This window comes from Panthera pardus, unplaced genomic scaffold, assembly GCF_024362965.1.
Source record: "Panthera pardus isolate Hobbes unplaced genomic scaffold, ASM2436296v1 HiC_scaffold_7, whole genome shotgun sequence".
Lineage (NCBI taxonomy): Eukaryota > Metazoa > Chordata > Mammalia > Carnivora > Felidae > Panthera > Panthera pardus.
Window position 1 is genome coordinate 82,599,290 of NW_026527002.1, and position 27,847 is coordinate 82,627,136.

Consider the following 27,847-nt stretch of genomic DNA (forward strand, 5'->3'; position numbering starts at 1 on the left):
GACCAGCAAGTGTGAACTTGGCCCTTGAATACAAGAGTGGGCAGAGCCAGCCTGCACACAAAAGGGCCAGCTCTGTTCCAATAAACTTTATTTGGTCACACTGAAATGTGATTTCAATATACTTTTCAAACGTCATAAAATAGTCATTTTTCCCATTTAAAAATGTAAAAACCCTTCTTAGCTTTTAGGCCTTTTAAGAGGTAAACTGAGGTACATTAAATTTTTGAAGAGTTTATATTTGAACAAACACTGCCTGGAGCCAGGCAGGACCACACTGAAAAATCAGGAGTGCTGTGCTGGCAGGAGAAAAGGGAGAGGTGTTTATAGACGCAGGAGCAAAACTGGGAAACTGTTTGACTGGTTATGGCTTAAGCAGGTGCCTTATTTGGGCAAATCTAGTTGACTGTGATTAGGTGTTCTTAAATTTCATTTTCTCAGATAGGAGTGCATTTACAGGAATGGACTCTGGCTTAGCTTTTGATCTGCTTGTGTAGTTCCCAAGGCAAGAGAGTCACCCAGTCTAATGGCATCGTACATATTTTCACAGGCTGCATAAACAGACAGCAAACTGCATTTTGCCCATACGCTATAATCTGTCAGCTCCTGATCTAGAACCGTATCAATCCAAAGAGAGAATCCAGGTGAAGAAGACTTAGGTTGAATCCTCTGGCCCTTTTCGACTGGCCTGTGGTTGCTGTTAGAAGACAGAAAGCACCATGCTCAGGCTGGAATCTGGAAGAGTTCATGTAACTTTCCACCCCTCTGTCCCATCATTACCCAGAAGTGGCAGAGACGGGTTTCCTTTCTGGGAATGGCACATTCAGTGACCAAACTGCCTTCCTAAGGGACGTGGGCCCACGAAAAGCCCCTGGTCCTCTGGCAATGACCCTTTTGGACACACTTCTGGGTGCAGTAGGTACAGGTGGAGAGGCGGTTACAGCCACTGAAATGGGCACAATGATTTCATGGCGTCCTGACACCTGGGCTGGGAACATCACTTCCGAAGGGGCAGGTACAGGCCAGGGGGACAATCTTCACTCCTAGGACTAGCACTGTGGCCTAAGAACATATCACGCGTTGTGCCTGGCTGAGCAGCAGTGGGTGGCAACTGGGCTGACCTGCTGTGGGGCCGAGACCCCTGTCCATGTATTAGAAACACAAACACACAGACTTGACCATCCTGAACTCTGCTGTTCCTAATGCCAGAAAGTTGGGGAATTCCCAATGCAAACACAGGGATCAGCCAGCCTGATTTTCACCTAATACAAATCCAGAACCTGCTGTTGGGCCATACCACACATGGCCATTGAGGCTGTGTCTCAAGGACCTACCCACAGGCTTAACCATACCAGGTGATGGTGACCCAAATCAAGTGTTGCAATAAATCCTGAAGTGACTGACCTGTGTCCCTCTGGGTTACCTTTCTGTATGTGGGAGAAATGGGCCTCTCCATTGGGACAAGGGGGAGGGGTCCCTGGCCCAAATTTCACCCCTCCGATAACTGTCAATGACACCAAAGATCGGCAGGTCTCGAGTGAGTGGTCGTGGGTAGTAGCCAGTCTAAGACTTCTGGTCCCCTGGAACTTTTTCACAGTTGGCAGGGCCAGGACACTGAGGGCGGGGCCACCATCAACACTGTTAGCCTCATTCTGCCGGTCAGCAGTCTGTCTCCACCTCCACCAGCATCCGGGAAAAGGCAATGGGCTCACATGCAGCTTGCAGACCCTCCTGGTTCTGGCAGTTTGTGTGGCAGGAGCGGTTCTGGGGAGTCTGGTAAGCAGCCTGGCCTCCGGGTAGCTCCGCTGGGCTCACATGAGCGGTTTCTGCAGTGCCGAGGCCAGGTCTGCCCTGGGTCCCGCTAGAGATGCCGGCTCGGGGTCTCAGTGTGGGAGCAGGGAGCTCTCCCACATTTAATTCTTATGGTCACCCTGTAACGATGCTCAGATAAGCAGACAGACTCTGGATTTCACGGAGAACAGTGACATCCAGAGTCACAGAGCAGGTCCCTGGGTGCAGGTGCTACTCCTGGAGTGCCTGCACTGATCCAAGCTCCTGTCTGAAGAGGCTGGTGCCAGGCCCTCTGGCTGTAGCCCCGGGTTGCTCTGATGGGGATGGAGTTGGAGGAAAAGGAGTCAGGTGAAGAAGGCAGCTTCCTCTGGGCTTCCACTAGCGCAAGCTAACACATCCTTCCTGCTGAAGCCAGTCTGAGGAACTGACTAAGGAACTGCTAAGGGAAGACGCTTTGGGCAACTTCTCAGCTACTTGTCTGGCAGGGCTCATGGGCCTTTTCCCATGACACTTCCTCATCCGCGGGATGTGGTGTCTTTCTTCTGTGAACTCGAAAGTCTACACATGTGCGCCCTGGCATGAGGGACACAGGCTTTGCTGCGCGGGATAAGGTCACACGTTGCAGCAAAGATATATCCACTTTGTACGAATTTGGACATTTTCTTTCTTAAGGGAGCAATTCTGAATCTATCCCCACCTTCTAAATTCTTGTCGGTATAAATGATCCCATATAAAATACGTTAAGGTTAAGGCTGCAGGTTTATTCACATTTATACACATTTATAAAGACAGGTGGTCTATCCCATGTGAATTTTCTGATGCTGAGTAAGCCGTGAGCTCCGATTAAAAGCTTTGCCACATTCGTTACATTTGTAAGGTTTCTCTCCAGTGTGAATTCTCTGATGAATGATTAGATGTGAGCGCCACCTGAATATTTTCTCACATTCGTTACATTTATGCAGTTTCTTTACAGTGCTGACTTTTCTACGGCTCACATGGGTAGAAGCTTCCAGGGTATTCCCATATTCATGATACCACTGGGCACGAGTGTGGATCCTCTGGTGCTCAATAAGATAGGAACTCCGGCTGAAGGCTTTCCCACACTCACTACATCCATACGGCTTCACTCCTGCGTGAATTATCTGGTGTTGGAAAAGGGTTGAGTTTTGACTGAAGGCCTTCCCACATTCAGTACACTTATAGGGTCTCTCCCCAGTGTGGACCCTTTGATGTATTGTGAGCTGTGTGCTCATACTGAAAGCCTTTCCACATTCGACACACTCGTAGGGCTTCTCTCCCTTATGGATTCTCTGATGGTAAATGAGACTTGAACTCTGGCTGAAGGCTTTTCCACAGTCACTACACTCGTAGGGTTTCTCTCCAGTGTGAATTCTCTGGTGCTGAATTAGGTGTGAGCCCTGGACAAAGCCTTTCCCACACTCATCACACTTGAATGGTTTTTCTCCAGTGTGAGTTCTCTGGTGGCGAATAAGCCGTGAGCTACAACCAAAGGCTTTTGCACACTTGTTGCATTTATAAGGTTTCTCTCCAGTGTGGGTCAGCTGATGCTGACTAAGGCGAGACACCCACCTGAAGGCCTTCCCACACTCATCGCACTTAAACGGTTTCTCTGCAGTGTGAATTCTCTGATGGGCAACATGGCTGGGACTACCTGGGCTTCTTGGAAGTTGAGGCTTCTCCCCGGCATGCATCCGCTGGTGTTGAGCCAGGGTTGAGCTCTGGCTGAAGGCCTTCCCACACTCCTGGCACTGGTAGGGCCTCTCTCCAGTGTGGGTCCTCTGGTGTCTGACCAGCTGAGACTGTTGGCTGAAGGCCTTCCCACACTCCCGACAGCCATAGGGCCTCTCTCCCGTGTGGACCCTCTGGTGGTGGATGAGGCTGGAGCTCTGACCAAAGGCCTTTCCACACTCCTCACACCTGTAAGGCTTCTCTCCAGTATGAATTCTTTGATGCTGAATAAGTTTTGAGCTCAGACGAAAAGCTTTTCCACACTCAATGCATTTGAATGGCTTCTCTCCAGTGTGGATTCTCTGATGCTGATTAAGCTGCGAGCACAACCTGAAGACCTTCCCACATTCCTCACATTCATACGGCTTCTCTCCATGGCAGTTACTTCGAGGTTTCCCCTGCAAGCAATCAGGTAATTTTTTTTTACACTCTGGACATCTGTTAGGTTTCTTCGGTGTATTAATTTCCTGATGCAGAGCAATGTCCGAAGTCGATCTGAAACTCCTGCCACACATATCACATCTTCGGGATGTCCCTTCTGCAGCACCTCCCTTACTTTTGTCAGGGTGACAACCCAGTACGCCAATGCCCTCCAGCTCGCCACGTCCCTGGGCACCCTCCTTGGCGAAGGTCTTCCTGGGAACCACAGTGCCAGTGTTCAAGCAGTTTTTCTGGAGGAGGGAGCTTGGCTTACTCTCTGACCAGACCTCAGAATCAGCGGTGTCTCTAAAGCCAGAACTCTGAGGAAAACCTTGTGGGGAGCTTCTGACCATGGCCACACAGGGTTCCGATTTTAGGGCATCCACGTCCTCACAGGCCTGCTCACTTGCCATCCCAACTGCAGAATCTGAAATAAACAGGAAATAAAATGGTTCTTATCCCCTGTGCTCAGAGAAAGGACAGAGACCAGGGGCAGTGGCGGAGGCTGCATCAGGCAAGAATACACCCACATGGAAAAACACTACCAGAAGTTGGGCCTTGGACAGTTCTCAAGATTTAGCTTCGTTGACACTTTTACTTCATGCGTTCAACTACCGTGTGTTCCTGTGGGGGGGGGGGGGGGACACGGCAGCAGAGGCTCGTCCCGTGGGGAACCGGTATGAGTGAAAATCCGTAAGGAAGTTCTGGGCTGGAGAGCCTGGCAAGTGTGGCAAGAGGCAGGTTGGGCTTGAGGTGCCAGAGGCTCCTGGATCCAGAGGTGTGGTGAGGGGAGTTAACGGACAGGTTCCGAGGAAGATGAGGCTGGACAGCTGCCGTGGGGCACACCCTGGGTGAGCCTGAAGGGGGGGGTAGTACTGAGCAGGACCCCAGACCTGAATTTGGCTTCCTCCAGCTGCTGCTAAGCCACCTTCTCTGATACACACCCGATCATGTACGTCAGCCCCACAGCTTCCAGAAGGCCACACCCGGTGGCCTATACTGCCTTCTCATTCCCTTGGGGTTCTGGTCAGTCCACTCACCCCTGACTGGCCCCCACGAGCCCTTCCTGCCATCTGCCTTCCTTCTGGACTCTCCAAATAAGTGTCAGCCCCTCTCCTACTCGGCAGTCCCAGAGAGTACCCTTGCTAAACTCACACACCTCCTTGGTGTCTGTGATCACACCCAGGGTCATAACTAACATCACAACCAACTTCATAACCAGTGCAATAACCACTGTTATAACCAGTCCATTTCTACCCCACAGAAATATCCTCCAGGGGCCCAGTTCCAGGGTTCCTGGTGGCTCTTAATGTCAGTCCCCTCTCCAGCTCGGTGATCTGAAGTTCTCAGTCAGTCCTAGGGTGAGGAAGAGGCCATCACATACTGAGCATCTTCTGGGCATAAGGAACACTTAGTTCCTGGCCGTTCCTCAGTTAGTCTTTGTGACAATCCAATGAGATCAGTAGTGAGTCAGAGAAGGAGCTTGTGGTTCCCCAGTCACACAGCTAATTACAGAATCAGGAATGAACCCAATTCTGTTCCCCCAACACATGCCCCTTCAACCTCTCTGTGCTCTTATGACACAGGGCATCTCCTACCTGGCCTCTGGGGCACAATCACACAACCTTTCAACAGGACAGGAGTGGCCATATGGTGCTGGCTCACTCAGTCCTCTGCCCAGGCCTCCCTCCACTCTGGAGATGAGAAAGTGGACACGCACTGCTCTCCTCTCCCTCCTGCTGGAAAACAAAGGCCACCGTGGACGCCAAGGAAGAGCACAGTGGAAACGTCCATAGTTGTGAGCCTAGAACCTCCCGCTGCACAGGAAGGAGAAAGATAATCCACGTGGTTCAGCAGCCACAAACCTACCCAACTCCTCTCTGGAGTCTGCCTCCATCTGGCTTTCTGCAACCAAGTCTATGAGAAGCCTCCTGACGCACCAGGCTTCCCCTCAGGCTCAGCTAGCCACATGGTCCCTCTCCTCTTTGGGCCCACGTCACACTTGTACCCAGCACGGCCCATTTTTACGTGACCCTACTTACTAGTGACACCTTCTCTGACAAAGGCCCTCTCTTGACCAGCTCAGCCAGGCTCCTCTGAGCCTTTCTCCACCAGGCCTCATCCTTGGCCCGTAAGGACAAAAGACTAACGTCGCTACTTACAGCTAAAGGTTTCCTCCCTAGGATGACCCTAGCCCTCCTTAAGGTGTGTGCCTGAGAAAACTCAAGGCTGTCAGAACGATCTGTTTATTCCAGCCACACCTGAGGGACAGGTCGTCTCCCAACTTCTGTGGGAGGGCAAGACCCAGATGCCACAAGCAGAGGTCAGCAAGCCCAGGTAGGTGTCAGAGGGTCCACTCCCTTCCGCTCTTGTAATCCATCACTTCCTGGCTCTAGCTGAACCCCACTCGCCCCCTGCCTGCTCTGATCATGTGTGAAAAATGGAAGCCGAGTTCACTCACACTGGACTTTCTCCATCGCAACTTATCACTATGGATTAAGAAAAATCTATCCTCACCGTTTCAACTAGTGCCTCGCTGTGTGTATCTATGCATGACACCGCCCACGGGGCCCCTCGGGGACTCATAACTGAAGCCTAGAGTTCTCATCCTACCCCAGAACTCGAAAGCCCTTCTCTGTAAGCTCTGAACAACCTGTGAGAGGATACAAGCACGTGTGAAAAAACAGAGCCTCCTTCTGGAAGTGGTTTTCCCTCAGACAACAGATGTTGTCCCTGCAGGCTGACAGGCACTAAGGTCTCTTGTGCCGGGGACAAAGGTAGCTGTGGTGGTGGGTTAGGGGTGTGGCTCTGCAACCTGCTGCCGCTCTGGGCCACTCCTCAGTTACCTGCTGCACTAGCCAGGCACAGATAACATCTCTGGGTACTTACATTTTTCTGACATGCTCCACATGTTTTCATCTGTGAGGCCGTACTCTTGCCCTATGTCTCAGGCTTGTGACAAGTCTACATTTATTGTGGGGAGGTTTTCTTTGCTGCTGCCTCATCACCATAAAGACCACTTGCTGCGTACAAACCCATGGAACTACCCAATTCTGCCAGCTCCAGCTAGCTTTTCCGCCACGGTACCCTCTTTGAAATCTCTCCTCCACCTTGGAAATACTTAGTAGGAGCTGGGTTTTAACTGGGCTAGCCTACAGCTTTACCTCCTTCCCAGGAAGGATCAAAAAGGGGTCTAAGCAGGAAGGCAGGGCCTTCAATTATAGAGCCAAGGAGGCTGGGGGCTGGGGTCAATGTTCCCAACACTCCTGCCCATACACTCATACCTCAGGACACGAACCTGCTGATGCCTCGATTTTGGCCGTGTGGCTTCCAGAATTGTGAGACAATTAACCTCTGTGGTTTTAAGCCTCAAGTTTGTGGTGCTTTGGTACAGCAGCCCTAGGACCCAACACAGCCCTGAAGCCTGATGTGAGAGGCTGGGGTCACCCAGGAGCCCAAGCAGTTCTGGAGGAGCTGCTGGCAGGTGGGAGGCAACTGTCTCAGGGATGACTGATGTTTGCCTGAGAGGCTGCTCAGAGCCAAGCTTAGTGCTTCCCTTGGATCATTACCTTTGCACTTTGCTTAACAAGAACATCAGTAAAATTGGAAATTGAACCTATGCCTGAAAAGCAAACTCTGTTTTTGCTAGAACACGTAAGAGTCTCATGTCCCTGCTTTTCTGTAGTTCAGTCTCTCCCAATACAACCCCACGACCAGGCGATAGTTCTGTCAACGGGCCCACCTGTGGCCCCGTGGTGCCCCCAGGCAGCCCGGCATGCCCTCTTGGCTGGTCCCTGGGGTCTGCCTTCAGCTTCCCACCCTCAACCCTTGCTGGGCATGGGTTCCCCGAACATCTCCTCACTCCTTTACCTGGAAACCTCTTTGCCACAGGCCTAAGCCTCACCTGTAAGGGAGGTCCTTGCCACCTCTCTCCCCTCGACTCCCTTCAGGTCAAGGACCCATGGCTCCTGCCCCTGCTCCAACCGGGAGATCAGCTCAGGCTTGAAGACCAGGAATCCTGCTGTGGGGATGGCAGAGAAGGGGACCATGTCAGCATGGCTGAGGGTACATCCCAGGGCCCAATGCTCTTGGTTTCCAGGAATTAAGAGGCAGGGGGCTGTTGGAGCACAAGCAGAGCTTCCAAAGGGAACATCAGGGGGAGAGGGTCTGGACACAGTGGCCCTCTCTGTCCAGCTCAAGTTGGACAATGAGAGATACCTGGACTCCCAGCCCATCCCCGTCCACACGAGGGCCAGGATCCTCAGGGGATCTATCACCAAAGAATCTGCAAGGAACAGGCCAGGTCTAGCTTTAGGAGAAAGCAGCCAGGCACTGCCAGCACCTCCCTCAGCAGAGATGGCCTGTCCCTCAGTTCAGAGGGCAGGAACATTCCAGGAGATAGGAGTGGCCAAGAAGCAAGACAGAAACAACAAAAGTAAGCCGACAAATGAATGGATTTTAATTCGGAGGGTGCCGAGCCCTGTGGTCAGGGTTTCCCTCCCCCAGGTTTCCGGCTGTGGGGGTGGGGAAGGGCAAGCAGAGAGACCCTGCAGGATAAAGGCCTCAGGTGCACATAGGACTCCATGCTCAGCAGGAAACGTGCTCTCTCGAAGAACATGTGGAATGTACAAAGAAAACAACTCTAGGCCAAATGTGAAGGGAGTCATGTCCACAAGACAATACAACACTGTGCCCCAACCCAAAATATAATTGGATGTGAAGGTTATGACAGCACGGAGCTCAAAGCTATTAGGTACTTGGGGCGCCTGGATGGCTCAGTCAGTTAAGCATCTCCCTTCGGCTCAGGTCATCATCTCGCGGTTCATGGGTTCGAGCCCCACATCGGGCTCTGAGCTGACAGCTCGGAGCCTGGACCCTGCTTCGGATTCTGTGTTTCTTTCTCTCTCTCTCTCTCTCTGCCCCTCCCCCCCCCCCCCCACACCACACACACACACACACACACCACACACACACTCTCAAAAATAAACATTAAAAAACTAAAAACAAACAACTACTTGAAAACTAAATAATGAATTACTAAGTAGCAGCTCTATTTACTACAAAACTCATGGGATGAAGCTGAAACAGTATTTGCAAAAAAAATTTTACATTTTAAATACATTTATTATAGAAATGAGCATAGTAAAACGCAAATGAGATAAACATTAAACTCAAGAAGTTAGGAACAAAACAGCACAGCAAACCCAAATAAATAAAAAGGAAGAAAATAATAAAGGTGGGGTGGGATTCAATGAAATAGAGAACAAAGGCAACAACACTATCCCCCACCCCCAGAGAAAGATCAGCCAAACCAAAACCTGGTTCTCTGAAAAAATGAATACGACCGCTCTTGTGGCAAAATTGATTGAGGTCAACACAGTGAAAAAATAAAATAAATAAGGAAAACAACTACACACACAATGCAGACTAAAAATTAAAGAGTATTATGAGGGGCGCCTGGGTGGCTCAGTCGGTTAAGCAGCCGACTTCAGCTTAGGTCACGATCTCGCGTTCCGTGAGTTCGAGCCCCGCGTCGGGCTCTGGGCTGATGGCTCAGAGCCTGGAGCCTGCTTCCGATTCTGTGTCTCCCTCTCTCTCTGCCCCTCCCCCGTTCATGCTCTGTCTCTCTGTCTCAAAAATAAATAAAACGTTAAAAAAAAAATTAAAAAATAAATAAATAAAGAGTATTATGAACAAACAGATGCTAAAAAACTTGGAAATCTAAACGAACACATCACTTTACAGGAAAACTAAAAATGACAAAATCAGCACAAAAGGAAACTTGCAAACTTGACAGATATTATTCACTAAAAAACAAAACCAGGGGCGCCTGGGTGGCTGAGTCGTTTGGGCATCTGACTATGGCTCAGGTCATGATCTCACGGTTTGTGAGTTTGAGCCCCGCGTCGGGCTCTGTGCTGACAGCTCAGAGCTTGGAGCCTTCTTCACATTCTGTGTCTCCCTCTTTCTCTGCCCCTTCCTTGTCTCTCAAAAATCAATAAACATTAAAAAAAGAAAGAAACAAACAAAAACAAAACTAAAAGCAAAAAACACTAGCGCAAGACCTTCCTTTCCCAAGGGCCCAAGGCCCCAAGGCCCCAAGGCCCAGACAGTTTTACCGGTGAGTTTTACCAAACACTGTAATTCCACCTACATAAATTCTTCCAGAAATTAAAGACAGCAAAATGTGCCCAGTTCATCTTATGAAACGCATATGCCAAGGGCCATTTGCCAAAAAAATAGAAAATTCACAAAAAGAAAACATATAGGGGCACCTGGATGGCTCAGTTAAGCAAATGACTTCAGCTCAGGTCATCATCTCACAGTTCATGAGTTCAAGCCCTGTGTCGGGCTCTGTGTTGACAGCTCAGAGCCTGGAGCCTGCTTCGGATTCTGTGTCTTCCTCTCTCTCTGCCTCTCCCCCGCTCACACTCTTTCTCTCTTCCTCAAAAAAAAAAATTTTTAAACCTTTTTTAAATTAAAACACAAAAACAAACAAACAAACAAAAAACAAACAAAAAAAACCCAGGGGTGCCTGGGTGGCTGAGTCAGTTAAACATCCAACCTCAGGTCAGATCATGATCTCACAGTCTGTGGGTTCAAGCCCTACATTGGGCTCTGTGCTGACAGCTTGAAGCCTGCTTCAGATTCTGTGTCTCCCTCTCTCTCTTTCCCTCACCCACTCATGCTCTGTCTCTCTGTCTCTCTCTCTCTCAAAAAATAAACATTAAAAAAAAAAAAACAACAAAAAACAATAAAAAGAAACATATTAAAAGTCAATTTTGCTCATGAACAGGGAAGCAAAACTCTGAAACATAATACTGCCTAGCTGAATCCAAAATAGTACTGAAATTTATATGTAAAATATAATTTAAGTAGAGTTTACTCCAGAAATACAAAACACGTTACTAAAATTTACTAGACTAATAAGGTGAAAAAATCATACAAACACTTCAATTGATGCAGAAAAAGAATTTGTTTACGATTATGATTAGCCAACTTCTGATGTTAATTAAATGTATTCCTTTTTTTAAAAAAAAAAAAAGGGAGGGTCTTTTTATTTAGTTATTTTTTAATTTATTTTTTAAGTCATCTCCACACCCAACGTGGGCTGGAACTCACAATCCCAAGATGAAGGAGATGCACGCTCCACAGACCAAGCCAGGTGCCCCTAGAAATCTTCCTTTTAGATTTTTTTCTATGTTTATTTTTGAGAGAGAACACAAGTGGGGGAGGGGCAGAGAGAGAGACCAAGAATCCAAAGCACAAAGTTTGACATGGGGCTCAAACCCACGAACCGTTGAGATCATGACCTGAGCTGAAGTTGCACGTTCAACCGACTGAGCCCCCCAGGTGCCCTGAAGTATTCCCTTTAACACGAGGAACAAAGGGCGCCTGGGTGGTTCATCTGGTTGAGAGACCAACTCTTGATTTTGGCTCAGGTCATGATCCCAGGGCTGTGGGCTCGAGCCCCAAGCAGGGCTCCTTGTTGAGCATGGTGCCTGCCTAAGGTTCTCTCCCTCTCTCACTCTACCCCTCTTCCCGACTTGCACACGTTCACTTTCTCTCAAATAAAAAAAATTAAATAAGGAACAAAACAGGCATATCCACATAAGTCCTGTCTGACACACCACTGTGGCTCTGGGCACAGCTAAAGGCCAGGACACTGGGGGCACCAAGGGGGAAACCACCACTGGTTCAGCTGCAGGTGACTCCTCCTAGAATACAGCACCAGAGCAGCAGGAAGTTCAACAAAGTTACCAAATACAAGCATTTCTGTAGAGCAGCTATACTCAGTTAAAGATATAGCAACATAAAAAAAGATACATTCACAAAGCAACCAAAAATAAAGCATCTAGAAGGGACCAGACCACTCTGGAGAAAATCTAATAAATTTCTAGAATTCTTTTTTTTTTTTTTTTTAATTTTTTTAACGTTTATTTATTTTTGAGACAGAGACAGAGCATGAACAGGGGAGGGGCAGAGAGAGAGGGAGACACAGAATCTGAAACGGGCTCCAGGCTCTGAGCTGTCAGCACAGAGCCTGACGCGGGGCTCGAACTCACGGACCGTGAGATCATGCCTTGAAATGAAGTCGGACGCTTAACCGACCGAGCCACCCAGGCGCCCCTAAATTTCTAGAATTCTAATAAATTACAGAGAATAAATGGAGACACATTCCATGGTCTTGGGTGGGAACAGTTAATGAGGAAGAGATCAGTTCTTCTCTTGTTAGTTCTAGAAATTCAAAGCACTCCCAATAAAAATTCCAGTTCCAAGTATTGAATAACTCACTTACTATAAACTTATATGAAAGAATTACCTTATTACCCACGAGTAGATAAGCAAAGTTTTATGAAAGAATAAAAAGGGGAAGTTGTCCTACCAGGCTTTAAGACACACTACGAGGCCAGCTCAGAAACACAGTCACACACATGAAAAAAGGTGGCTCCACAAATCAACGGAAGACAATGGGCTGCTTAGGCGGTGATACCAGGAAATGGCTCAGTGTATAAACAAAAATAAAGCAAGACTCCTACCTAACTCCAGACACAAATGTGGTGCCAAGATCTAAACAAGAAAGATAAAGTCCACAGGCGAATGTACAAACTCTCTCTATGACCTTGGAGAGGAAAGAACTTTTAAATAAAATTTCAAAGATACAACCCATAAGGCAAAAACTAATGGATTTGATTCATTAAAATCTGACCTCACAAAGTTAACAAACACAGGGACACCCGATTCAGTTAAGTACCTGACTTCGGCTCAGGTCATGATCTCATGGTTCGTGAGTTTCAGCCCCACGTGGGGCTCTGTTCTGACAGCTCAGAGCCTGGAGCCTGCTTCAGATTCTGTCTCCCTCTCTCTTTGCCCCTCCCCTGCTTGCATTCTCTCGCTTTCTCAAAAATAAGCATTAAAAATTTTTTTAAAAAAGGTAACAAACACAAGAGAACGGGAAAAGTTATTTACAATGCACAAAACTCACCACAACACCTCCCAGGGTCAGCTCTTGACCCACAAAGACCCACGGCCCCCATAACCACAGCCCTGACAAGGGCCTGGCTAGGTGGGTGCTGACCAACGATGCGGGGGGGGGGGGGGGGTCCCAAGATGCAGCCTCACCTAGTCCAGCCACACTGCTGTGGTTCTCCAGCATCACTTCCTTGTAGAGGGCCCTCTGGCCAGGGTCCAGACACTGCCACTCCTCCCTCGAGAAGTGCACGGCCACATCACCGAACGTCACAGCCTCCTGAAAAAACATACACCGGCACCCCAGGGAAACCTGGGTGCCAGCCCCATCCTGGCTCCACCTCATGGTGCGTCTCAGCCACATGTACCACAGGGCTGGGCAAGACAGTCACCAAGCCCCTTTGGCTCTAAAATCAAGGGGAGTGGCAGTATGAAGGAGGGGGAAGGAGCCAGACCTACAAACCTCCCCCCACAAGAGCCTCAGATGGGCCCCAGTCTGGGCAGAGGATGGGCTTGCCTGAGCTTGGGAATGGCCACAAGGGGCCAATGGAGGGTCTAGGCCAAGGCCCAGTGGGCAGGGTGGGTTCTCAGAAGAAAAGGTAGGGGCCCTCACAGAGCAAGTGAGGGAACGGAGGCAGTCAGACTCCTACCATGAGGCTCGGTGGGTGGGCATCCATGTGTCCTGGATGAGACCTGTTGGCAGTTATGAAAGGATCAGAGGTCAGGGTACTGGAGGACCCCTAGCCCTGACTTCCTGGCTAATTGAGAGGGTACTGTGTTCTCCAATCCTTTGCCTTTAACCCCAGATGTTCATTAGCAAGGACATAAGGTGGAACCAACATAGCCACAGCACTTAAGTATCTTCCCCCACTCCCCACCAAAGCTTCATCCTTCAGAGTGTGTGGTGTGTGGGAATCACTCCAGACACAGAAGGGGTGGTTGCCACACGTGGTAAGTGCTAGACTAAGCAATGGGGATGTAGCAGTGCACAACGCTTGAGAACTTTCCCATCATGAAGCACAGTCTAAAGGGTTAACGATACAAACACAACATCACAACCATGACCAGTGCAAGAAAACTCTGAAAGCATTTAAACTAGGAAACTCTGGTTTAATGATGAGTCACTTCCCAGGGGAGCTAACTAGGCCAAGAGGATGGAGGTAGGGAGGGCGCTAAAGGCAGCAGGGAAGGCATGTGCAAAGGGACTGAAGCAAAACAGAATGGGCAGAATGAGTCCGTGGAGCTGTTCACAAGCAGCAAGGGGAAGTGGTGGTGTGACTGGAGGATGACGCCAGAACAGTGGATTACACTAGGAAAAGGAATGGATTCAGAATCCCCGCCCCCCCCCCCCCCGCCCCGCCCCAGCAATCTACATAAACTTGGCCCCAATCCCAGGCATTCCCCTAGGCAGTCTGAATGAGAAGTGGGCTTCCTATGGGAGCTTCTGGCTCAGAAAGTGGCTTGTGGGCGGAAGCTCCAGGCCGTGGGCATAGTGAAGCTGACCCAGGCAGTAGTGAGCACTGTCGGGTGGGCCCCCACCTGCGACGGGCCAAGAGTGAATCTGGAAGCGCTGGATCCCAGGTTCCCAGTAGAAACGGACAGGCCCTGAGAAGGGAAACACCCCACCCTACCCTAGGCACAGCCCTTTTTTTACCACTGTCCCACGGGCAGTAAATGAGGGGAAAAGACGACTTGAGAAGCTGTAGTTGTGCAGAAAGGAGAATCAGGGATCCCCTCTCGAGCAGGCCTACACCTCGTGGGAGGCCGCGGGTGAATCCCGCGCCGGGCCTGCAGGACTCGCCCAAATGCCTCCTGCCTCCGCGGGCCAAGGCGGCCGCAGTTCGACCACCTCCCACGCCAGGCGCCCATGGCCTCCCCAAGCCGCTCGCGACATCCGCGCTTCCCAGCGGGGAGACAGGGGATCGCCGGGCCCGCAGTGCCGGAGGCGGGAGGACGCGGGGGTCGGCCGGTTGCCACTCCGTCCGAGGGCGATGAGCACGTAAGGTGCCCCAACCCGAGTCCGCGCCGGACGCGCCCACTCACCCTCCCCGTGGGCCGCCCGAGCCTCGAAACGCGGGACAAAACCGGAAACGGGCCTCGGGCTCACGCTCCCTCTTCTTCTCACAGACTTCCGGGCGTTCTGGGCGGCTCGGAGGCTCGGCCGTCTCGATGGTTCCCAGCCGCCCCGCCCCGGCGCTGGGGAAGGGGCGGGGCTGGGGTCAAGGGAGGGGCGGGGCTGGGGTCAAGGGAGGGGTGGGCCCGCGGAAGGTGGCGGAAGTGCAGGCCAAAGGGCGGAGGGGGTCCTGGCGAAGCGGGTGGAGAGCCTGAAGTGGCCCGGGCCCGGCCCCGCCTACCTCTTATCACCTCGGGGACGCTGGACCCCGCACCGGATCTGTGCCCGGGCTTTTCTACAGAAGGCAGCTCCCGCTGGGCACGGTCCAGGCACCGGGCAACGGAGACGCCCCGACCACGGGCGGAGTGGGCACGGGGGAGCGGCTAGCTTGGGAGGAGGGCAGAGGAGCCGAGTGGAGACAGCAGGTATTGTCTGGGTGGTTGGGGCACGTGGTCCAGGCCGCGGACACCGCTGAAGCTGGGCGGGCGGCGCAGGGCACCTAAAGCGGAAGAATGCGCTCCGGCGGCGGCGGGAAGGGCGGGGCAGAGAATGCGCAGAACTTTTTCGGTAGAAGAGACCTAGCACTCGACTCGTCGACGACCCAAATATCGGGGTCCCTGACAGCCGCGGTGAAGTCTGGCGCAAACCCTACGGGAGGAGATGGACTGAATCAGCCCCCCGCCCCGACTCCGAGGGGAGGTACTAGGGAAAAGCGGGCCTTGCGGGGTTCTCCGGCGAGATCAGCTCCTTTCCCGAGCCTCTCGGTCCTAGCGCTCACAGCCTGCAACACCGCCGCTCCTAACTCAACTCTACCAGTCCCACATCCTCTCTGGTTACGCACAGGGAGCATCTGTGCAAATGATGAATAAACGAGTGAATAGAGAATTGGGAAGGACAGGGAGCTTCCCAGCCGCCCTCCAGGTACTAATCCCCAACCAAAGCGCTTCCAGAAAGAAACCCGGGTGCGCTGAGCACACTTCTGGTCCCACCTACCTACTGGGAGCCTTCCAACTGGAGTCTTCACACAGCAGCATCGAAAGCTGGGGGAGTCCTGGCCCCAGGCTAGCCTGTTCTAGGTAGATGGGTAGGGTCATTCCCAAGATGACTCAAAGAGCAAGAAGGGGAGGCAAAGACCCTTAGGATAGAGCTGTTTCAGCCAGCACGAGAGCCTGGTCCAGAGCGCCCACCCACCCCACACCTGGGCGGTGTTGGGGGTGCAGATACCAGGGTGCTAAGGCCCTGCGGGTGCTGCGGGGGGGGGGGGGGGGGGGCGGGGCAGCAGTGATGGGGATTTCTTCTATCCATTGCAGGCCATTCCAGGACCTCCATGCCCCAGTCCCACAATCCTCACTGAACCTGGGCCCAATGAGCAAACAAACCAACTGTTCGTAGCCAGAGGCCTAAACACTATGAATGGTCAGTGTGTCCCTTCTCTGAGCCAGCCCAGATTGCTTTCCAGCTATTTCCAGCCTGGGAATAGGATTCCACATCATAAATGTAACTAGGGAAAAAGTCTACCTTAATCACTTACAAGAAGACGTGTTTCTAAGGACTTTTTCTGTATCCTAGTAGGTAGTCCAGAGCAATAATACTTTCAACAAACTGGAACAGAGCTTCTCCACAGGCCATCCTTGGGCACTCAGGAGTCTCATGATATACTACAATATACCTAGGGCTTGTTTTAGTCTGGTATGGTAAGACATGCAGACTTGGAAATGATTGTCATGAAGGAAGATAATTATACTCAGTTTCTCTAGAAGGCAGGGCACAACATGAAGGGCCACACTGGGAAGCACCAGCATAAGTCAGGAGGCAGGAGAGAGGGAGGGTACAGTGTGGCCCAGAGCCTTTATTGGGGTTTCTGCAGGAAGGAATGGACAATGCAGGGCAGGTACACTAAGTAAAATTAGGGTCAGATAGTTTGAATAATTTCAGCAAGCTCCAGGGTAGAAATGTGATTTCTAATTGATAAGCGGCTCTGGGATGAATTAGGGCAGGAGGAGCTTTGCCTTGGTGTGTGAGTTTGATAAAGGAGATAGTTGGGAGTGTGGGCTCTGGATTTGTTGGCTTGTATCAAAGCCTTGCTCTAAAGGGTTGTTTGCTATTTCTAGGAATGTCTTTTGGATCTAGGCCTGCTTGGCTCCAAAGCTGGTGGGAGGAACCAATAGACCCAAGGGCCTTGCACAGAAGCAGAATTTCCCTAATCCCCCAGCCTGAGAAGGTCAGGAGCTGGGAATCCTGAGAACAAAAAGGGAGTTGGAAGTAGGGCCAAGAGGGCCTGAGGAGGTTGGTGACAAGGGCCTGTGTCCAGCACAGAGAGACCTTGTCCCCACCCCTGGGCTGTCTGTTGGCACCAGGCTCTTCCTGAGGCCCCATCTCCTCCCTCTCCTGTGTGACTCCTTTTCTCCTACTCAGGCCCAGGTCCCTCAAAAGCAGAGCCTGTGATGTTTCCATCATGCATCTCTTCTGTGCTCAACAAGGATCACATGCTCAATAGAAACCTGTTTGAAAGACTGAGTAACCTGAGTCAGCAAACTTATTTTTCTTTAAAGGAACATAAAAACTGAAAAATAGGATTTCCAAAAATTATGTGGATTTCCTGCACTCAGAACGGGAGTTCAAGTTTAATTAGAATGGAACTGAAATATGGCTGAAGTGGTACTCAGAGACACACCTTTTACAAAATTCACTCTACCAGATGTCACTGATACTTTTGAATTCTTTTTCAGAGGAGAGCTGCTTCCTGTTAGTGTCCATTTGAATACTGCTGTTTAAAAAAAGTCAGGGCTCACACCCATTGGGATTGCTACTATCAAAACAACAAAAAACAAGTGTTGACGAGCATTTGGAGAAAGGGAACCTCGTGCACTGCTGGTCGGGGTGTAGAATGATGCAGCCACTGTAGAAAACAGTAAAAAAATTAAACACCATTACTTTATGACCTAGCAATTCACTTCTGGGTGAATACACAAAGGAATTGAAAGCAGGGTCTGGAAGAGATGTTTGTACACCCATGTTCACAGCAATCTTAGTTACAGTCGCCAAAAGGTGGAAGCAATGCAAGTCTCCATGACAGATGAGTGGATAAGGAAAATGTCCAACCATACAATAGTAAATATTACTCAACCTTTTAAAAGGAAAGACATTGTATCACATGCTACAACATTGATAAATTCAGAGGACATTATACTCTGTGAAATCAGCAGGCACAAAAGGACAAATACTATTTTACTCCACTAAGATGAGGTTCCTAGAGTAGTCAGAAATCATAGGGACATGAAGTAGAATGGCAGTTACCAGGATCTGGGAGAAGGGAATGGGGACTTGTTTAATGGGAATGGTTTCAGTTTTACAAAATGAAAAGGGTTCTCAAGATGGATGGTTGTGATGGGTCCACCGTATGAATACACTTAATACCACCAAACTGTATACTTAAAAATCGTTAAGATGGCAAACACTGTGTATATTTTACCACAGTTTTTTTAAAATTTTGGAAAAAAGTCAGGGCTGAAAACTGGCTTTGTGCTTTGAAAAAGGGCACCTCTTCAAGTATATTCTTAGTTTACTTAGTGAGAAAACCACATTTTGCAAATACTTCGAGGATTTGCTGACAAGATCACCAGCTGATGCTTTTCCACAGGCTGGAGGCATGGGGAAACCTAAGCTTGTTTGCTTGCTTATTTAGTTAGCTAATTTATTTATTTTGAGAGGAATGAGAGAGAGAGAGAGGTGGGCAAGGGCAGCTTGGAGCCTGACTCAGGGCTCAATCCCACAAACCAAGATCATGACCTGAGTTGAAATCAAGAGTTGGACGCTCAACTAGCTGAGCCACCCAGGCGCCCCAACCTAAGCTTTTAAAGGCCTTCTAACTGATTACTCCAGACCTACCAGGATACTTAAAATCAGTTGATTAGGTGCTTTAATCACATCTGCAAAATCACAACAGCCTTTGGGTTAGTGTCTAAGTATTAGGTGTGTGAGCTACAAATGACCGCCATTTCCTTCCTCCTGCATAGCCTGCCACTCAGGAATTCAGCTGAAAAGGAATTCTGGGGGCAGTTTAGCCCGGTGACTTGACACACTAAAAGTCCTTTCAAACACTAGAGTAATCCTGTTTGTAAAAACTCAGGCACACATATGCTGAATATTTGAAATGTAGAGAAAAAAGTCTGGAATGAACTACCCAGACTTAACAGGTGTATGTCTGGGGAGTAAGGTGGGAATGTGGGACAAGGGAAGAGGGAAATATTTCCTATTTTTGTATTGAGATTTCGTTATTGTTTTACTGCAAATATGTAGTATTTCTGTAACTTAACCAAAGTAAAGAAAGTGTTTTATAAAATCCTGGGGTGGACAAGGCCTTCCTAATCACAACAAGACAGTTTTGCCCATAGGGAACATGTATTTTCTTATTAAAAACCTCATAATTAATAGCAAATAAGGAACTGGGAAAAAATATTTGTAATATATCACTTCCTCAAGTGTATGACGCAGTTTCTGTCCCATCTCTCCCATGCTCACCCACCACCAAAAGACCTGTGGTTTGTATCACAGTTGAAGAAACAGGTATTAAGGGAAAGGGATTGGAGCTCAACACAGAGGCTTAAAAACCTAATGAAAATAGGTACAAGAGCTTACAGGGAATTTACTCACGAAAAGGCCAAGAAATATAAATGAAAACAAGACTGGCATTTTTCATGATTAATCAAATGGTTAAAAACAGTCCCTCCACATCTGTAACCCTGATGGGGAAAGTCCACCTCAGCCACAAGCAAATGTGCACAGGTCTGCTACGGGGCCAACAAATACAGTGAAGGTGTGAGGAAAGGACAGATGTGTGACAGTAAGGAAGCTGCTACCTAAACCAGTCAGCAGGGACACGGTTCTAAGCAAAGTAAACCCCGATTTGTAAAACAAATACCATACATGTGCATTAGAGTCAGTGGGTGGGGAGGCACCTGCGTGACTCACTTGGTTAAGCATCCGACTTTGGTTCAGGTCATAGTCTCGTGGGTTCGAGCCCCACGTCGGGGTTCTGTGCTGACAGCAAGAGCCTGCAGCCTGGGTTAGATTCTGTGTCTCCCTGTGTCTCCCGACAATAAATAAACATTAAAAAAAATTTTTTTTAAGAGGCTAAGGGGGTGCCTGGGTGGCTCAGTCAGTTAACTGTCCAACTCTTGATCTCGGTTTTGGTCATGTCTTGTGATTCATGAGATCGAGCTCTGCTGAGAGCGCAGAAACTGCTTGGGATTCTCTCTCCCCTCTCTCTGTGCCTCCCCAACTCATGTTCTCTCTGTCTCAAAATAAATAAATAAGCATTAAAATTTTTAAAAAGAGGCTAAGAAAACACACCAAACATCGCTGTAGTGATCCCTGAAGAGTGAGACCAAAGGGCAGTTTTTTACATTTCTAAGTTCTTGCATTTCCCAAATGTCCTAAAATAAATTTATATTTGGGGGAAAAATGATTAAAAAATACACATTCACTGGTAGTTCTGCTTGGGGCTGGTGGGTTCCTTTCTGGCACACCTTTTGTAAGATGCTGTAGAAGCCCCTCAGTGTTCTCAGGGCTCCTGGGGTCGGGGGGCTGATGAAGAAGAAGGGTCACTAAGAGATGGCCCCTCTCACCAGCGGCCACCCAGGGAAGCTTCTCCCCAGTGAATACCTTCTGCCGACAGGCCTGCTGAGGGATCACACTTAGCCTGGCTGGGGCTCCCAAGGCACTGCCTGGGAGCCTGCAGACCCCACTCCCGAGTCCTGCTTCAGCCACCACTACCCCTCCAGCTTTGCCGTGGCTTGTCAACAAACCCTGGGTCTACCTGAGAGTTCCCAACATCTCCATGGCAGGTGCTGTGTGGATTCTAGTCCTCTGCCCCACTAGGTGGCTGGGTCCCCTGCCAACAGTCTGATCTTGGTCAATTCTAGTAACAAATGAACATCCAAAAAAAAAAAAAAAAAAAAAGCCAACAGATTCCGCTCCCCTCCCCCCATCACAAGTCAATATTTGGAAAACCGAGGAGTGGAAAGAAAACGAAACCCACCCCCAACCCCCACTCGAGTTGGAGCCCGCGTGTGCCTCCAGGCGCAGACCTGGACGGTTGAGAAATGCCGCTCTCCCGCGGGCATCTGGGCTCAGCCGTCGTGGGGGGACCCGCTCTGGCTCAGCCTTCCTCACTGCCCTTCCCCCGGGCTGCTCGAGCACAGCCCTGGCCCTGACCCTTCTCACAGCCAAGCGGGGAGGACCGACAGCCTTCTGCCTTGGGGCCCCCTCCTGGATGAGTTCTCCGCCTGTCATCAACTCAACGGGGAGCCCAGTGGGGCACCCGTCTGTCCTCCCCACCCTCCCGGGAACACGCGGGCCCGTGGGCTTTCTGGTGTTGGATGGGGGCTGACGGCCGGCCGCAGGCCCCGCCACAGGCCCGGCACCGGTAGGGCCTCTCGGCGCCGTGGAGCCGGTAGTGCTCATTCAGCGTGTAGCTCCTGCGGAAAGCCTTGCCACACTCCGTGCAGGCAAAGGGCTTCTGCTTGGTGTGGGTCTTCTGGTGCAGAGTGAGGTTGGACTTCCGGCTGAAGGCTTTGCCGCATTCCCTGCACTCGAATGGCTTCTCTCCCGTGTGCAGCCTCTGGTGCAGGAGAAGCAAGGAGTTGTGCTTGAAGGGCTTCTGGCACACGGGGCACTCGAGCGGCCTGTCGCCCGAGGCGGTCTTCTGTGCGGCGCCGGGCTGGGGGTTCTGGCGGCCGCCGTCGTCTCGGGGGCTGTCCCCGGCGTGCAGCCGGTGGTGTTTGAGGAGCGACGACCCGCGGATGAAGCGCTGCCCGCACTGCAGGCACGTGTACGGCCGCTCCCCGCTGTGGATGCGGCCGTGCTCGTTGAGGGTGAACCTGCGGCAGAAGGCCTTCCCGCACTCGCCGCACTCGTACGGCTTTTCTCCCGTGTGGAACTTCTGGTGCTGCCGGAGCCGGGAGCTGCGGCCAAAGGCCTTCCCGCACTCGCCGCATTCGTAGGGCTTCTCCCGCGTGTGGACCCTGTGGTGTGCGGTCAGCTGAGTGCTCTGCCGGAAGGCCTTCCCGCACTCGCTGCACTGGTAGGGCTTCTCCTCAGTGTGGATGAGCTGGTGTCTCAGGAGGATGGAGCTCTGCTTGAAGGCCTTGCCACACTCGGTGCACTGGTAGGGCTTGGCCCCCGTGTGGATGACCTGGTGCCTGAGCAGCAGCGAGTTGTACTTGAACGCCTTGCCGCAAGCACACCTGTACACTCTCTCCCCAGCAGCCTCTGCAGGGCCCAAGCCTGGCTGTTTTTCCTCCAGGGTCCCCAGGGATGTGCTAAGTTCCCCACCAAGGCCGCCTGCCTGGGGGTCGAGCTGTCGTTTATCTGACCCATCTTTAGGACGGCCATTCCTCTCCTCAGGGAGGCGCCCCCAAACTGTGCCCAACAGTCCTAACTGCTTAGAGGACACTCTCCCCGGAGAAGACTCCTTGACCCCAGCCTCCATCCTAGAATCTGGAAGAATGAACAGAAAATGGAAAGGTGACCTCGCCTCTACGTTCACAAAAGGAACTCTGATTTGAAGACAGAATCCTCATGTCAAAGTGGTAGAGAGGTTTGGAAACTTCTTGCAAGAAAGAAACTGTAAAATCAGGGTTTGTATAAGAGGACCCAAAGGAAGGTTCATTAAGGGCTTAAGCACTGTGGGAGGTTAGCTCAAGAGGGAAACTCATGACCAGGGAGGGGCATCAGGAGGACAGGGGAGGGCAGAGCTTTGCCCAAAGTACTGGGGCAGAGGTTGGGGGGTAGGGAGCAGGCCTGATGCAGGAGTGGGTCCTGCAGGGTGTGGGGTACTGCTATCCTTTGCTCACCTCTTCCTCCCGGCACTCACTCACAGGTCATCCACTCAGTAGACAGGTCAGAGTCCTGCCCATACAGGCCCCATGGACCGCAGGCCACCTTTCCTCCCTTTCTGCAGCCTGTGCAGTCCCAAACTCAGGCCTTGGCATGTGAGCCACAGGGAGCTGGAAGGATCAAAGCAGCTCAAGGGTCTTCCCTGCTGGGTCTTCCTCACACACCCACTGCCCCCACAGATCTGGCCCGACACCTCGGGGCACCAGGAAGGATGTTCATGCACTTGGGTTTCTTGTACAAGTTAGTCCTGGGTGACCTCGGATGACAAGCAAGGTGTTTAGTAAGAAATTTGGCCATGCTGTGAGGAACTAAACGTACAGCCTTCCAAGCACCAGGGGGCTACAAGGAGCTGTGTGAAGGCCAGGCCTTGCTGTGCCTTGCACTTACCTGGGCACAGGTTGGCCACAGTCCCTTGCTCCTCAGCCACCTGCAGAATCAAAGCCCCTGGTTCCTCCCCTTGTTCCAAGAGGGAGATCAGCGCTGGTTTGGCAACGAGAAAGCCTACGTGCAGGGAGGAGAGCAGCATGTGTCAGGGAGCAGGAGGAAGGGTGTCCGGCTGCCTGGCTGGAGGCCTCAGAGGAAACACACTTGGGGTGGGTTGGAACACCTACTTTCCCAGGAGCAGGGCAGCTGGGTGGCCATGGAGAGATGAGGGGGAACCCCTCCAATTTCCCCTCTGAACATGTTAGGCTTTGAATTTGGAAAGGAACCAACTCCCCCAGGAGCCCGGTGGAAGAAGCAGGGTTGTGTCTGAGCCCAGCCCCAGGATGGAAGGGGAAGCCTCACCCAGTGAGGCCACGTGCCCGTAGTTCTCCAGCATCACGTCCCTGTACAGTGCCCGCTGGTCGGGGGCCAGGCAACTCCACTCTATTCTCGTGAAGTACACAGCCACGTCCTCAAACACAACGGCCTCCTGCAACCACAAACTCTGCTGTCTGGGGCTATCTGGGCAGGAGATGCGGAGACCATGTCAGGGATATTTAGGACACCTGTTCAGCTCTGGGAAGTCAAGGCTTCTGTATGGTCACTGCTGCACTCCTAAGGCCTGGCATGGGGGGGAGGGGGTACACCTCAACACTCTCCAAGGAAAAGTGGAACAGCCCTATTGCCAAAGCCACGGGAGAAGTGAGGGTCTCAACCTTGGCCTGGGTAGGGGCACCCTCGAGATGCTGGTGGCCGAGCCTCCACACTGGTGGGGAGAGTTCCTGTCCTGTTCTCTGGTTCTCCGCTCTTAGTGGAGAAGCCAAAAGCTGTGTGCACCAAGAAGGTCTGACCATTCACACCAGATGGAGGCAGGTGCTGGGGAGGGACAGGGCCCCTGACCTTGCTTGCTGACCCTTGAAGCTCAGGGGCTTCAGGAGACTGTGGGCAGCCTACTTCTGCCCAAAGCCTCAGGAAGGAGTTGACAGAGCCATTGTGAGTCTTCGAAGGGAGGAGGCTGACCCTTGGCTTACCGAATCCATCCCTGTGACCCACCTGCAGGAGTGGGAGCTACATGGGTGGGCCTGGGGCCCCCTGGGGAGGTCCTCAGGGCTGAAAAGCTGAGGATGGGGATGAAGGCAGCCTAAAGGCTCAGAGGGGACACTCACCTGGAGTCTGGGCGTCGCAAGTGGCACCGCCATTCCAAGGTCCCCTTCAGGGGAAAGGCAGGCGCTGGGGACGGTGAGTGTTGAGTAGGAAGAGCCCAGGCCTAAGGCCCATCCACCCCTGTCCCTGTCTCCCAGAAGGACCACCCAGATACAGAAGAGACAGGAAAGCGTGAGACATGAGGCAAGCACATCCCGGTCAGCCCAGACGACCCCTCACATCCCAAGAAGCCACAACCTGAGACCTGCTCACCCACAAGCCTCCACCTCTCACTCCTGGTTTTCCCAGGGATGTCTTCTGGGACCATCCTACTTCAAATGATATTCCCGGGTGTCTGGATAGCTCACTCAGGTAAGAGTGTGACTCTTGATTTCCACTCAGGTCACGAGCTCACAGTTTGTGAGTTCAAGCCCTGAGTCAGGCTCCATACTGACAGACTGGAGCCTGCTTGGGGTTCTCTCTCTCCCCCCCCCACCCCCCCCCCACCCTTCCCTCACATGTATGTGTGCTCTCTCTCAAAATAAATAAACTTAAATAAATAAATAAAATGCCATCCCCACCGCAGAATTCCTTCCCTATCCTCATTCCGTTTTATTTTCATCCATAGCACCTGTTATCGGACATAATGCAGTCAACTTACTTGCTTCTTATCCACCTTCCCCCATGAGATGAGGCCTGAAGTCTGGTTATTCATGCTGTACCCCCAGGGCCTGGGGGAGGGCCTGATACACAGCAAGGATTTGTGGAATGAATGAGTGGTTCCCTGACAGTGGGTGATTCTGCAACCAGTAAAACCATGTTGTGGAACACCAGAAAACACTGTTACTGCATTACCACGTGAAATAAGCAAACTCTAAGCAAAAAAATAAATCTGGCAGCACATACCCCAGCCCATTAGCCTTAGTTTCTTCCAAGGTAGTTTTTATTTTCCTTCTTCTCATTTTTCTGATTTCTCTAAGACTTATTGCTTATTTTGAAATATGTGTCGCAGTTGAGGAAAAATTATTTATAGAAGCCAGTAAATACGATCTGCTCTGGCTAGGTGCTCAGAGTAGACTCTGGTCTCTGTGTCCCCTCCTCAATGGACACTTGAGCTCCTGTGTATTGGGTGGAGGTATCTAGAGTACCCTCTTCTGTGGGGCTTGAGCCTCCTAAGTAGCTGCCGCTTTGTAAAGCGATGTCCCTTTTGGCAACAGCAGAAATCCTGCAGTTATGATGCTATGAGGTTAACATCTGGCAGGAAGGCCCTTTTAACATGTGAGAGTATAACAGGCTACAGAAGATGATCTGAGAGGCTTGGTGAGTCATCTGTGCCCGGACAGCACAAACGGCAAATGCAAAGAGCAGGGCCACACCACTACTAGACACCGCACTGGGCTGTCTGTCCAGGGCAGTCTGCGTGAACCATTGCTGCTGCCCCTGTTGACAGAGCTATTGTCCTCCTCACCCCGACAAGACAGCCACAGCATCTTAAGAGGAGGAGCATCTCAGAAGACCTGGCTGTCAACTCAACACATACCACTCTCCACAGTTAGGAGGGTAAGTTACCATGCCTGTCTCTTTGCTTATTTCTGGGGAATGCATGTCCTCAGGGAGGGGCCACCTGGTTAGAGGGGAAAAGACCTGATTTTAGTCCTATCTTTGGAGCCAGGGAATGAGTCTTTAATGTGAGAAAAACAGCGCTAAGTTGAAAAAAGTGGAGGAGAGGATACAATGATAACAAAACAGGTTCCTGCTCGGAGTCCTGAGACAGAAAATATCAAGGGGAAGGGGAGCGCTAACTTACATGGGGGATCAGGGAGGGCTTCTTGAGGGGATTACATTTAATTGGGGCCTGGAGGACCAGCAGGAGTCATTCTTTCCCTCCAATTTTGAATAAAACCTCTGTTCCTCAGGGGACTGGGGCACCTTGCTCCACTCCCTCACCTACCCCCTTGCGTACTACACTGCAGCCAAGCTGGTGTTCTCTCTGTTACTCAAATTAGCCAATGCCATTCTGATGCACTTTCCTTTGCTTACAAGGGCTTAGCAAGGCCTGTCAGCCACCAGGTTTCAGTTCAAATGTTAACTTCTTGCAGAGACCTTCCCTGCTCACCTACAGCCACCCCTAACTCTTTAACTCTCACAAACCTATCCTCTTGGTTCATTTTCTTCATAGCCCTTGAAATCATCAAAAACTATTTTCTCAGAGCACCTGGGTGGCTCGGTTAAGCATCCGTCTCTTGATTTCAGCTCAGGTCAAGATCTCACGGTGGTGGGATTGAGCACAACTGGGCATGGAGCTGGCTTAATTAAGATGCTCTTTCTCTGCCCCCTCCCTCACCCGATTACACTCTCTCTCAAAAAAAATTACTTTCTTGTTTGTTGCCTCTATTGCATTAATGCCTCACTTCTATTACAACAGATGCTTCATGAAGTCAGGGATGTTACCCCTTCACTGCAGTATCCCCAGCACTAGAAGGGTCCTCAGGACAAGGTAAGTATGCCAGTTGTCCGAATGCTAGTCGTCCAATGAATGAGGCAACTCCGCGAAGAGGGGGCAGGGGCGAAGAACCGCACAGGGTATAAAGCAAGGGCGTCGGGCTGACAATTGGTTGGAAAACGAGGGTGCAGGGGAGAGGCAGCGCATGGGGTGGCCAGCCGGCACGAGCTGCTCACGAGCGGGTGTGCTCAGGCAACTGCAGGCGCGAGGGGGACGCAACCCGGACAGAACCGGTCCTCCCAGGTCTCCCACCACTGCAGCCTCAGCTCTGCGCAGCCACCCAGGCTCTGCGGGACCGGCCCGCACACTTGCCGCGCCAGCCGGTGGGAACCGGACTCCGGACCCTCCCTAAGGCCCAGAACGAAGGAAAAACGAGGGGGCGGCGCCGGCTGCAGGTCAGCGCCCCGCGGTGCTCAGCGCGGCCTCTGTGCGGACCACAGCCTCAGCCAGGCCGGGTTCAGAGAACCGCACTCACCCCACTCCGGTCCCCGCCCCGCGGCCAGGACCTACTCACCCTGGGCCACTATCCCGGACCGCGCGCAGAGGGCGCCGGGAGCAGGCGGTCCGGTTCCGGCCCGCCCCCGGAAACGGGTCTCAGCGCCGCTCTAGGAAGCTCGGAGGACCACGCGCCTCGGTGGGCGCCTTTTGGCTCCTACGGCGCGAGGCTGGTGATGGAAGAGGGCCGCTGAGGGCGGGGCGCTGTTCTGGACCTGATCTCCCGTGAACCCCCAAATCCGAGGGGCGAGCCCGCTGCGGGAGTCGGGGATCCCGGCGCAGAGCCCCCAAGCCTGAGAGCAGACGCGTCCACGCGAGACCTCGAGAAAGCCAAATGGAAAAGT

At 51.5% G+C, this 27,847-nt stretch overlaps 2 protein-coding genes and 1 long non-coding RNA gene across 25 annotated transcripts; 1 reads left to right on the forward strand and 2 right to left on the reverse strand.

The window, feature by feature from the left end:
• Nucleotides 1-71: 71 nt before the first annotated feature.
• On the reverse strand, nucleotides 72-15,687 carry ZNF7 (zinc finger protein 7). Of its 15 annotated transcripts, none has more exons than XR_008419945.1 (6): nucleotides 14,582-14,948; nucleotides 13,578-13,620; nucleotides 13,081-13,240; nucleotides 7,862-7,978; nucleotides 1,402-4,384; nucleotides 72-694 (listed from the first exon to the last, which is right to left on the reverse strand). XR_008419945.1 is itself a non-coding variant. In XM_019435019.2 (6 exons), exons 3-6 carry the CDS (start codon nucleotides 13,602-13,604, stop codon nucleotides 2,586-2,588), a joined length of 2,103 nt encoding a protein of 700 aa, XP_019290564.1. In that variant the 5' UTR covers nucleotides 13,605-13,620; nucleotides 14,971-15,123; nucleotides 15,282-15,687; the 3' UTR covers nucleotides 72-2,585. The 15 variants fall into 15 exon arrangements, 14 of the variants coding, with proteins under 14 accessions (XP_019290564.1, XP_019290567.1, XP_053752268.1 ...); XM_019435019.2 differs by lacking the exon at nucleotides 14,582-14,948 and adding exons at nucleotides 14,971-15,123; nucleotides 15,282-15,687 and having other exon boundaries at nucleotides 72-4,384; XM_019435022.2 differs by lacking the exon at nucleotides 14,582-14,948 and adding an exon at nucleotides 15,282-15,405 and having other exon boundaries at nucleotides 72-4,384; nucleotides 13,081-13,207.
• On the forward strand, nucleotides 15,368-18,495 carry LOC128775316 (uncharacterized). The gene is made up of 2 exons (XR_008419953.1): nucleotides 15,368-15,465; nucleotides 17,456-18,495. It is a non-coding gene; the product is annotated as an uncharacterized LOC128775316 (long non-coding RNA).
• Nucleotides 17,956-27,821, reverse strand: ZNF517 (zinc finger protein 517). 9 transcript variants are annotated; one of them, XM_053896328.1, is made up of 5 exons: nucleotides 27,523-27,821; nucleotides 25,167-25,305; nucleotides 23,726-23,852; nucleotides 23,327-23,440; nucleotides 17,956-22,540 (listed from the first exon to the last, which is right to left on the reverse strand). In XM_053896328.1, the coding sequence occupies exons 2-5, from the start codon at nucleotides 25,218-25,220 to the stop codon at nucleotides 21,339-21,341; spliced, it is 1,497 nt and encodes a 498-aa protein (XP_053752303.1). In that variant the 5' UTR covers nucleotides 25,221-25,305; nucleotides 27,523-27,821; the 3' UTR covers nucleotides 17,956-21,338. The 9 variants fall into 9 exon arrangements, with proteins under 9 accessions (XP_053752303.1, XP_019290576.2, XP_019290574.2 ...); XM_019435031.2 differs by lacking the exon at nucleotides 25,167-25,305 and adding an exon at nucleotides 24,529-24,652 and having other exon boundaries at nucleotides 27,523-27,820; XM_019435029.2 differs by lacking the exon at nucleotides 27,523-27,821 and adding an exon at nucleotides 25,412-26,937.
• Between the last annotated feature and the right edge of the window lie 26 nt (nucleotides 27,822-27,847).